The 12,128-nt window shown below is 36.4% G+C and overlaps 1 protein-coding gene across 4 annotated transcripts; it reads right to left on the bottom strand.

The window, feature by feature from the left end:
* Positions 1-953: 953 nt before the first annotated feature.
* LOC106343597 lies at positions 954-2,664 on the bottom strand. 4 transcript variants are annotated; one of them, XM_013782855.1, is made up of 5 exons: positions 2,447-2,664; positions 2,254-2,336; positions 2,051-2,172; positions 1,805-1,938; positions 954-1,730 (listed from the first exon to the last, which is right to left on the bottom strand). In XM_013782855.1, exons 2-5 carry the CDS (start codon positions 2,331-2,333, stop codon positions 1,578-1,580), a joined length of 489 nt encoding a protein of 162 aa, XP_013638309.1. In that variant the 5' UTR covers positions 2,334-2,336; positions 2,447-2,664; the 3' UTR covers positions 954-1,577. The 4 variants fall into 4 exon arrangements, with proteins under 4 accessions (XP_013638309.1, XP_013638311.1, XP_013638310.1 ...); XM_013782857.1 differs by having other exon boundaries at positions 1,805-1,890; XM_013782856.1 differs by having other exon boundaries at positions 2,254-2,333.
* Between the last annotated feature and the right edge of the window lie 9,464 nt (positions 2,665-12,128).

The following is a 12,128-nucleotide window of genomic DNA, read 5'->3' as shown; positions in this document are numbered from 1 at the left end:
AAAGGGTGCAAGCTAAGGATGACCAAAGAAAATTAAAACCACACAATCATGATTTATCAGGCAAAATAAAAGAACCGATGATGAATTTATTAAAGATGGGGAGATGTAGAGACTAAAGAAGAAAAACTGATTCATAAAACTCAAAGAGCCGATCTGTGTTTCTTAGATGAGTCATGAACCGATGATTAAAAATTGAAAGCCCTAAACTTCCATTGAAGAGAACGCTTACAGACCAAAGAGGTTTATTGGGTTTTTTTTTAACGAATCTCATTTCAAAACGTGAGTTATAAAGTATTTATTAAATCATTAGATAAAATAATAAGTGTGGATCCCACAGAGAAAACCGAAAAAGCAAAGGTTTCCGACCTTCATAAATATATATTTGTTTCAGCCATCAATGTACAAAGAATTCTTTAGCTCAGTGGTATAAATGCTGTTGTTTAGATCTCAATAATCCGGGTTCGAATCACAGACTTGACAATTTTTTCACACTTTTTAAAAGTGGGACTCACATATCGATGACGTGTCGCATCAAGAATGATGCAACTGCGCTATTATAACGTAGATTAGTTTACTTTAGGTATAACGGGTTTTTTAAAAAATCTCAATTGTTCTTTCACAAAGTTCAAGTTTTTTTTGACCCAAGTCCAAGTTTTCTTTGTTGTTAACTTTTGTTTATTTTTATGCTAATATCGTAGTGATTAGTGTAAATATACGTATTTTCAAAATATACTGACGAAATATGCATGTTATCTAGCATTTGCCTCTTAGTATTGGTAAGAACTCTGTGTATATAAGTTCCTTGTGAATTTTTATTATTACAATTATCATAATAAAACCGAGTAATAATGTAATATTCCACATTTTCGAACACTTATTTCATTTTACATTTTATTATAATTAAAGAAAAATGACCATTAATATGTCAATATATGTATATATAGAAAGAAACATACATATAATTTTGAGTATTATTTTTATTGAAAAAGTTCATCTTTGTTTTACACAGATTGATTTATATAACATGAGAATGTATTACAGATATCCGGTACATCATACAGACAACAAAAGTTAGGGACATCAACAGGTTAGGAACAACAAACCCAATTCATAACTCCACACCTGCAACATCCATCAGTGCACCTTCCAGTACATTAATTCCTGAGCCAATTACCATCAGAGAAAGCTCATTCATTGTCAAAGAAAGAGAGCGTAACCATTGAGGGCGGCCTTTTGCTACATACGACTGAAAAAGCCCATATTGATTAGGCTTTGAGCTATGGAAGAAGCTCCTCTATCTATTGGCATCTTTGTGCACCGTATTCACTAACCAACCTTGACATCCAGAGAGAGCAGTCATCACCTCCATACCTTGAAAGCTAAATGCAGGCCAAGCACCAGGTTTATTAATAGCTTCAAAAAATTCCTTGAATTCACCTTTAAATATGACATTCTTTACTCTTTGGCTGGTCATGCTTTCTACTGCCCACAAAATAGTTATCAGCTTGGCTTCATCCTTCAAATGACAACCAACGAACGTCGTCCTACTATGACAAAGCACCAGTCCATTCACATCTCTAAGAACCCATGCCGCACCCACCATGGACATCTCTCTTTTGACTACTCATAGGCCACATTACACATAACCCATCCCTCTGGGGGCCTCTCCATTGCTCTGTATCGACTTCTTGTGATCCCACCTGCAAATTTACAATCTCCTCCTCTACACTCTGAGACAAAAACCACTCATCAGCATCGTAAAAGTTTATCTTTCCAATAAAAAAAAGATAAATAAAAAGCTTTCCTTTCGTCCATATATTTGCATCTTAGGTGTCTTAGCTGTCTCTTTTTCCCAAATATTATTTGTCAATCCAACGCTTTCTTGAAAATCTGCAAGCATCCGAGCAGCGATTGAATAAACCTTGTACACAGCAGCAGCTTTACATGTCCAAATCACACAAACATATTGAATCATATATGTTTGCTTATTCGGTTACTCTTGAAAATTCACAATGAAACCAGTTTGTAAACGAGATTTGATAGAATGTACCTGTTGACTCATACTCAGGAGCTGCATAGCCGAATGTACCCATGATTTCTGTACTAAAATAGCTTGTTTCTCTCATTGGACTGTATTTCGCTAACACAAAGTCTGAAAGCTTCCATTTTGGTCTTATTGTCATGAAATAGAACCAAGTCAGTACCATTCTTAGTCCATTAAGACAGTACAGAGAGTTCGAAAAGAGAGTATACCGAGATGTTCGAGGCCTTGATGTCTCAGTATATGACTTTAACCCGTAAGATCCAAAAGAGCGGCTTATACTGCACATCATCTTCTTCAACACCATTAAAACATAAGAACACCCTCCAGTTAGCCATTAAACCGTGAATTAGTATACTATAAGAGATATGAAGAGATGATGATTCCAAGAACAGAAATACTGACCTATTTATACCGTAAACACACTGCCTCGCCCATGCAAACAACACATTGATCAGACCTCATCGTGGGTGAATGGATTAATGGAATTAAACACGAAAAAGCCATAAATCGATCTGTTTCAGAGACTGAGATGAAGCTCAGACGTCACTGCGCTACCGTCGAACGAAGAGGAGATCATAACTCCATGGCTTCGCGTCTTTAGATTAGGGTTAGAGACAAAACCTCTCGTCTGGGCCCCTAGGAGATGTTAAAATCCCACAAATTCAGGCGTTCAGTTAAAAGCCCAACTAAGCCCATCACAATACAGAACACGTTTCATGACACGTGTCACGCGTACAGAAACCGAGTTTATGACGTGGCTGCCTGTGTGTCCTCGCTAAGACGGAAAAAACATATCTTTATATATAAAGATTGTGGCAAATATTAACAAAAAGAGTCCGTACCAACTATATGTTTTCTGTAATGTAAGATATTACTTGTGTGGTATGAAATAAAATATATCAAATATCTAAGAAATATTCTACCAATTATTCTTTAGGCTTTGTACTATAAATAAAAAGGCTTGGAGTGTGTTATAATCCTAGCGAGTTGAGTGAGTTAAGTCTTAAAAAGTCTCTTAAGTAGTTTGTAATATCATTGAGTGCTCTTAATAAAATAAAAGTCTACTTGTTATGTCATTAAAAATTAAAAAGTCTCACTTATTATAAAATAATTGTGTCATTTCTTAAACACGTTATCAATACATCTTTGATCCTAACAACCTCCTTTATGGTTCTACCTACTATGTGTTTGTAAATTTGGTATCAGAGCCATGGCAATCTAAGCTAAAGGTACTTATCTTTTCTACGAAGTTTTAGTATCCATAAGTTGTTTCTAATCATAAGCTAGTATGAAAGGTATGCTCTGTGGTTGCCACTTAGTGGATCCTCCACATCATAAATCCTACATTTTGTCTTGATTTCTGGTTTCATTTACACCATGGAAAGTACTTCTACCTTTTCAATCCAACCATCTACCTCTAGTAAAATAGATTATCTATATATATAATACATATATGAGCGATGATAGTAAAGTCCCTATTACCGAATTATTCTTACTCAGCGCATACCAAACCTACTTCCACTTTACCAAAAATCATAAAACACTCGTTTGCTCCAAACAAACATGTAGCTAAAAAACTCTCCCTAGCCTCACAATTACAAAAAATCTGGTCCCATCAACATAAGCTGAACAAATGATTCCCCTCAAACTCAGCGAAAGGATGACTCACCGATGGAGAGCTCATAGCTACACCAACCTTCACGAAGGAGCAATTCAATTGGCGTTGACTCTCCATGGAAGAAAAGGTCTACCAGTAGTAGCAAGGGTGGCCCTACTTGACATAAGATACATGGAGTACCAGCACACTTGTATCGCAGCTCTGCAAACAACCTTGAATACGGGCACACATTTTGTAACACTCTTCCCAAATTTCAACGTAGCGCTTGAAGTTCTCCAAATCTATCAAAATATGGAAATCCAGTTAGAAATCAACGGCTCTCCACAAACTGGGAAAACATATGCTGCAACACTTCACCATCAAATGGCTTACCGAGTTTTAAACCATGCGATGGACCTAAGTCTCCCACAAGATACATAAGATGCACTCCTTATTCAACCTAAACATTTACACATACCGTAATGCATCCACATCCCAAGAAAAATTCCTAGAAACGAGCTAGTCAAGCTACTTTCGGAGTCATGGGTGACGAATTATGAAAATATCCTTAAAAGAAGTATGCCATATAAGAAAAGACAGAGCCGTCGAAATAACTTTCAAACAGCTAGACGATGAGAAACGACGCCCTTCAGCTTTTTGCACTGAGATCAGTATGATCTCCCCCTTCAAAGAACCTTCGGGAATAAAATAATATTTGACTGCCGTCCCAATCAATTCATTTGATACAGATTGAAAACCAATATATGCATTCTCTGATTCAAGAGGCCATAAGTTCTTTGACGTATGTGATTGTGAAAATTGTCTAATGGATTAAGATGATGAAAAAGAATCTTCAAGAAAGAGAAAGAGTAGAAAAACTCTTCCCATCAAAGTCTAAAGAACATTATGGAGCTGGAGAACCAGAAGTCGGCCTCCTTGGAGAATCTATTGGAAAGAATTTTGAATACTATATATTGTATTCAGCTCCTGCACCTGAGAAAAATAAAGTACGAGATCACTACATGTTTGGCCCCTAGACGTCCCAGGAACCAACATTTCCACCATTGGAGTTTGAGCATAACAATATAAAGCACTCCCAGAAAATCAAGAATCCAAACACCAAAAATTCAAATTGTTCAAAGCAGCAAATAAGTGCAGCCGAGGCAACTCTAAACTGGCAAACAGAGAATGCAATGACTCAAAACTGTCTCTTAAATCAAATTTATAGAAAGGTAACAATCCTAGACCTTTGTACGAAAGAGATAAACAAAAAAAATATAATTTCTCCACCTGTTAACTACTATTTTAATGCCCTTTCCTCTCATGCTCTCTACAGAACCAGCCCAAAACACAAGCCCAAATGTCATATGATCTCTTCACCCCATATCCAATGTATCATCCACCATATACTGTCTGAAACAACCCTTCTCTTTCTCACCAGATCCAAACCATTTTGGATCTTCTTCCTTTTTATCAAACAATGTTGTTGAGGAAAAGTATATCACAAAAAGAAACAATCATCTGTTTCCTTAGAGAGGAAAACTCCAAAAGACTTTACACCAGAATCTTCAAAATTTCAAGAGTTACCCCAGAGGATCGAGCCCCATTTCATGGTAGAACATGCCAACAATCCAATTACTACATTTCTTAAAAAAATTGCTAAACAACAAAGAGTGCATGAACAACAAAGAAGGTCCATAGAATCTGAAAATTCACAATACAGATCAGACAAAAAAATCCTTATGCCAAACTATATGATGGCACATCCAAGAATACAAGAAGAAGAAGAAGGTATAGAGAGTGATAACAATATTCTCGAAGATAACATCGGAGAACTAAAACTCAACCAGAGTGGAAACCAAAATTCCACACTGAACCACATGTCGGATTATCCTTTGATAACATCCATATCAAAATGGAGAGACAGGACCTATGAAATGCATGATGGCTTACTAAACATCTGCTCAACCTAGGAGTGATTCTTCTAACAATCATCGATAACATGGTATCAAAGTTCTACGGCGACCCTCGGACTTTGGTGGATAAGCCTTGGTGAATATTGGCAACTCCAAATACGCCAGTTACCAAAAATAGACGCGCTGATTGGCCACATCCACAATGAATTCCTTAGAATGTGGGATCACTTCACCATCCAAGCAAGAGAATAGTATATCAGTATGAAGTGTTGCTCCTTTAACAAAAAAAATCTCGAAAGACATTATGAAAGAATTTCTAGGAACTTTTATGGTCTTAATGGGATTGATGATGTCAACCTCAAACAAGAATACTTGAATTCTCTTCCAGAACTTTTTGGCAATGAGACTTCATGTATGATATGTCTCAAAAATATTATACTTAATTAAGCCTCCTTAGGAGAAATATACCAAAATCTCAATTGCAGGCCTCGAAAAAATAGTGCAACCACCAGAAGTTTTTCAAACAATTACAAGAACAAGGGAAGCTTCTTAGGAAAGCATGTTGCCGGTGTGGATGTTCATCTAACTTTGGTAAAGAAAAATCCGGAAGCATATGTCAGAAGAAGTATCCTAACCTAGTTAGTGGAAAGAAATTGAAGTTCTTCAGGAAAAAAAGAAAAAAAGAGGCTTCAAGAAATCATATAGGTGCTACATATGCAAGACGAAAGGACATTATGCTAAACAATGTCCACACAAGAAAAAGAGAGACAACCTACTTGATTATCTAGCCCAGATTGAAGATATTGATGACTCTGATGTCAAATCAATATTTTCTCTCAAAGAAAAACCAGTGCTAGTACTATACTTACTATAGGAACTGAACAAGGAGATGGTTTTTCGGAACAATTTGACATTGAAGAAGAAGAGAGCGATGGAGATGATCAATTCATGCCATTAGATCTTTTCACGCTTGACGTCTGAAAAAGCTGAATTACAAGAAGAAGATAGACTGGAATATGTGTCTCAACCGTCTCTAAATGCAAAGATATACATCTTCCCGACCAAGTACGACAAGCCCATACCCTATTTTGAGACTGGTGCTTCTTCCTTCATCCTCAAGTCAGATATCTTTCCATCTTCCAATTAGAATTCATGCCTAGTACCGTTTAAGCAGTGCCAATGGTCTCCTTGAAATAGACTTTATACTTAGGTTTGATGTCCTCCATAGTCTCAAAAGAGTATCATGGCACTCGAAAGGTCTTAAACACAATATCACCTCTTACCTTGGACAACCATCTCCCATCTCTAACCCATGAAGATTTTGAATCCTATTAAATAAGAAATTGCAAAAAAAAAATCATGTGCCGCTTCTCACTCAGAATTCCTCACCAAATGCTCTTCACCTCTTTGAAAAAATCAAGACTTCTTCATATCCTTACCCTTTAAAAAAAATGAAGGCATGGGCATATGAAGCTTTTATGTCAACAAAATAAAAGAGCAAGTGTATTATCTATGTCAATAACATCTAAATGTGGCATATATTGGCCAAAAGAGTTAACACCAACTATATGTGGTGTGTAATGTAAGATATTATTTGTGTGGTGTGTAATGAAAGATTTCAAATATCTAAAGAATATATTATGAAATATTCTTTTAGGATTTGCACTATAAATGAGGAGGTTTGGAGTGTGTTGTAATCCAAACCAAACGAATTGAGTGAGTTAAGTCCCAAATAGTCTCTCGAGTCTTTTGTAATATCGTTGAATGTTCTTAATAAAATAAAAGTCCCTTGGTTATAAAATAATTGTGTCTTTTCTTGAACACTTTATCAATACATATTTGATCCTAAACACCTCTTTTGTAGTTATATCTACTATGTGATCCAATGTAAGAGGTAGTTGTACCTACTTGCTATGGGAATTGAATAAGGAGATGAGTCTTTCGAAGAATCTAACTCTGAAGAAGAAGAGACTATTAGAGATGATCAATTCGTGATATTCGATCTTTACACACTTGATGTCTATAAAGCCAAACTGCAAAAAAAAAATAGACATGCATATGTTTTTCAACCATCTCCAAATGGAAAGATATACATCTTTTCTTTCAAGTATGATATTAGTCAAAGCCTATTTTGACACTGGTGCTACCTCCTCCATCCTCAAGCCGGACATCCTTTCATCTTCCTTTTCGAATTCATGCTTGGTACCATTTAAAGAAGCTAATGGTCAGATTTTCACTGTCTGTCTCATCAGTAAGCCTATCTACATTCAACTCTTTCATGGATATATGGTTAAAACCAAAGTATATGGGTCGGAACTCCATAAAAAAGACTTCATACTTGGGTTTGATGTCCTTCATACCCTCAAAAGAGTATCATGGCATCGGAAAGGACTTAAACACAAAAAGCACCTCTTAACATGGACAACCATCTCCCATCTCTACCCCCATGGAGATTTTGAATCCTATCCAAATAGAAATTTCCAAGACATCATGTGTTGCTTCTCACTCAAATTCCTAATTGGATGCCCTTCACCTCTTTTGAATCAGACTTCTTCATATCTTTGTGCTTCAAGAAGAATGAAGACATCAAACCCAACAAAAGCAAGCCACCCATGCATGAATCCATATCACTAAAATTTCGCACTTGAAGAAGTGGATCAACTACTAAAAGAAGATCTCATTGAGACGACCACTTCACCATGGACATGGAGCTCTTTAGGTCAGCAAAAGAACAGAGAATATTCGAGGAAAACTGAAACTGGTTATCAACTATCAACCACTAAATCACTTTCTTGCAGATGACAAGTTTCTTTTACCAAAACGAGAAATATTTTTCCAAAGACTACCCTAGACACAAGTATTCTCCAAATTTTGTTTAAAGGCAGATTTTTGGCAGTTAGGAATCAAATTAGAAGAGAGAGAATAAAAAATATTTTTGCATTCCAGACCGTCATTACCACTGGAAGGTCATGATATTTGGTCTAAAGATAGCCTTTTTACTATTCCAGAAGGCCAATATCAAGATGTTTGAGCCAATCCTCTCAAATGCCTTAGTATATATTGACAACATTCTCATATTTATCTAGAAATTGACTCTCATACTCGCCTATTGAAAAAATTTCATGACATTGATATCTTGCATATTTCCATTGTCTTATCCATTCACCCACGTGCATTTTGATCATATAGTACTAGGATTTAGCCATGTTTAGGTTGCATTTTGCATACATAAGTCCTTATCAGGTATTGGAGTACCACATGGAGTTCTTGGAGACATTTAGGTGCTTTTGGAGCTCAAAAGAGGTGATAAAGGTGATCATTGGATGAGCAGTGCATGGGAGCGACCTCACCGGAGCGACACCGTGAAGTCGCTGTGACACCCTTTCAGAGCTACTTGGCCAGAGCGACACCCCGATGTCGCTCACGTCTCCATCGCTCGGAGGCACAAGAGCGACCTTACAGCGACGTTCCGGAGCGACACCATAAGGTCGCTCCAGCTGGGAGCGACGTGACCGGAGCGACACAGCGAGGTCGCTCGCGAAGAGCGACCCGGAGCGACGTCTCGCAGCGACCCCTCCAGGTCACTCCCGAAGCCTGGAGCGACCTCTCGGAGCGACTACTGGAGGTCGCTGCGCGCCTTCTGTTTGCTCGAATTCATTTCCACTCAAGGGCCTTTTGGTCATTTCATTATGCACGTTTTTACTTTTGAAAACCTATGTTTTAAGTACCTTTAGCAGCCACCAGACAGATTTATCTTTTGTTCTTAAGAAAAACCTTTGGAAAGTTCGTCTCTTAAATCATCTTTGTTCATCTAGTTATTGCAATTCTGTGTTTCCAATTCATTGTTGTATCCCTTTGTATGATTAATCTGAAATCCAAAATGGGTTTAAGAGGAGTCATGAAGGGTAGTGAGTAATCACCATTTGAATTCATGGGTTAGGAAGATTAAGGGTGATTAGGTTAGAGTTAGTAAAGTAATCATAATGCATCTTCTGAGTTAGCTTCTCAAAAGTTGATTTTTAGGCATTTCCCACCCAAAGGGTGTTCGATGAAATGCCTGGAACAACTCTTCTAAGCTTTTAATATATTTTACCAAAGACATTTGTTGTTAGAAGTGCTAAGATAGCCTTAGACCTGTTAGTAATGATTGCTTCCATATTATTCAACCAAAGACATTTGTTGTTTGAAATGTGTTAGTAAATGAACATTCATCTAGACATAGAGTTTGTTTAGGATCGTGTCTAAGCTTAAGGTTGATAGTTTGATTGTTCGTCTGCCATCCTTAGTTCGAAACTTGATCACCCAAGATCTAATTCCTATGCCCATGAGTTCTCATTTTCCTTAGTTAAGAAAGTCAACTCATTTACCGTTTTTATTATTCTGAAACTGCATTAGTATTAATCATTAGTTTAGAAAACCCTTTAAATCATCGGTTGCACTTATATTAAGTAAGTACTTGCATTCTCGGTGCTTTGATATCCCTCAGAACTGGTTCGACAATCATTTATACTACAATATTTGTCTTAAGAGCCTTGAAAACTCCTAACATCAGACATCATACAACAATATGGTATCATGCTCCCGAAAAAGAAAATGGTCATTGGAGAAACGAAAAAATCGACTTCCTTGGCATGCATATTTCAGAGTGTCAATATCATCTTCAGCCCCACATTTTAACACAACTTAATGAGTTTGTAGATGAAAAGTTGTCTTCCAAACAAATTTAGCAATTCCTTGGAATTGTTAACTACATGAAGAACAATTTATACATGATCTCGCAAAACCCTGGTCAATCCTCTAAGCTCAACTTAAAAAGGACGCTCCTCCATGGAATCAGATGTGTACTGAAGCAGTAAAAGAACTCAAGAAGATTTCAAAGACACTTCCATCACTAAAAATATCGTTTAACGGTAAAAGAATCCTTCAAACGGATGCCAGTGATTGCTATTGGGGTGCTGTCACACTAGAAGAAGATGAAAAAGGAAACAACACATTTGTGGTTACAAGAGTGGGGTTTTCAAAGAAGAAAAAAAAACACTATCACTCCACATACAAAAAAATTCTTGCAGTCAAAAGAGGCATTGAGAAGTTCGAATTTTATCTGGTGGACCATCATTTCTTTTATTGAAATGGACATGTCACACAGTTCAAACTGAAGTCTTGAATTACTCAGATGATTTGAGTGAGTTAAGTCCTAGAGAATCTTTCGAGTTATTTTTTAATATACTTGATTGTTCTTAAAAAAATAAAAGTCTCTTGTTCTAAAATAATTGTGTCTTTTATTAAACATTTATGAATACACCTTTGATCATAAGTACCTCGTTTGTGGTTGTACCTACTATGTGTTTGTAAATTAGTTTAAAAGTTTAGGATTTAAAGATGTTCAGACAATTCTTTAGGATGAGATACTTTTTTTGATATGTTCATTCTTTTTTCTTTTGAACAACTTGATATGTTCATTCAGTGAAAGTTTTATTTGTGAAAAATGGTATTAACACCTCCTAGTTAACAATTTTTTTATTTATTTAATTTGTGGGCCGCGTGTTCTCCACAGATGAGAGAAATGAAGCAGAGGATGAGCATTGGCATGAACTGGCTCGTCCTCAAGTTCATGGTCATGACATTAATTTTGTGGTTAAGGTTCAAGATAAAGGTAACCACCGTTTATCTTTCTTAAAGACACTGAACCATTACTTGTGCCTGAGGAGATGGTAGCCTCGTTGAGGATTTACAAGAAAATGTGCAGGTCCTTTGTGCAAATATGTCTGCTATTGGTTTTGTCTCATAAACTTATCTATCTATACCGTGAGAGGTTAACTACAAGAAAAAATAAGTTTAACGAGGGCGGTTTTCCTCGTGAGTTCGTCGTAAAAGAGGCTTTACGAGGAATTAGCGAGGAAACACGTTTTGTCGTTACTCATTCGTCGTAACACATATTTCCTCGCCAATTCGTCGTAATTTAGCGAGGAAAATATTTCGTCGTAAAGACAAAGTACATCATTTCGTCGTAAAGACCACATAAATATTCCACGTAAGGAGTTCGCTATATTTCCTCGTAAATACCTCGAAATGTGTTCCTCGTAAACTACACGTAAATATCTCGAAAGTGTTTCCTTGTAAAGTACACGTAACTACCACGAAAGTATTTCCTCGTAAATTACTCGTTTATCTTTCCTCGTCATTTCCTCGTAAACGTTTCCTCGTAAAATACTCGTTTATTTTTTTTCGTCATTTCCTCGTAAAGTTTCCACGTAAATAGGTCGTAAATTAGCTACGAATTTACTTCGTTTTTTTTTTATTTTACAGATTTTAAAAATATAATTAAAAAATAATTAAAATTATTTAATTTATTAATAAAATTATAATTTAAAATAAAAATCAATACGAAAATATTTTAAATATAAATAAGTTTTGAATTTATAATACAACAACCGAAAAAAGAACTAAGGGTCGTTCATCGCTTGGTAGAATTCCTCAAACCTCCTCGCAACATCCGCCTCTTTATGTGTGTCGGATGACTCGCCTGAATGGGATGTTGTTGTCGCATGTTCCTCAACATGGACTCTCATTC

The sequence above is a fragment of the Brassica oleracea genome, chromosome C5 (assembly GCF_000695525.1).
Source record: "Brassica oleracea var. oleracea cultivar TO1000 chromosome C5, BOL, whole genome shotgun sequence".
Classification (NCBI taxonomy): domain Eukaryota; kingdom Viridiplantae; phylum Streptophyta; class Magnoliopsida; order Brassicales; family Brassicaceae; genus Brassica; species Brassica oleracea.
The sequence above is the reverse complement of the archived record's forward strand: the minus strand, read 5'-3'. Positions and strand labels throughout refer to the sequence as shown.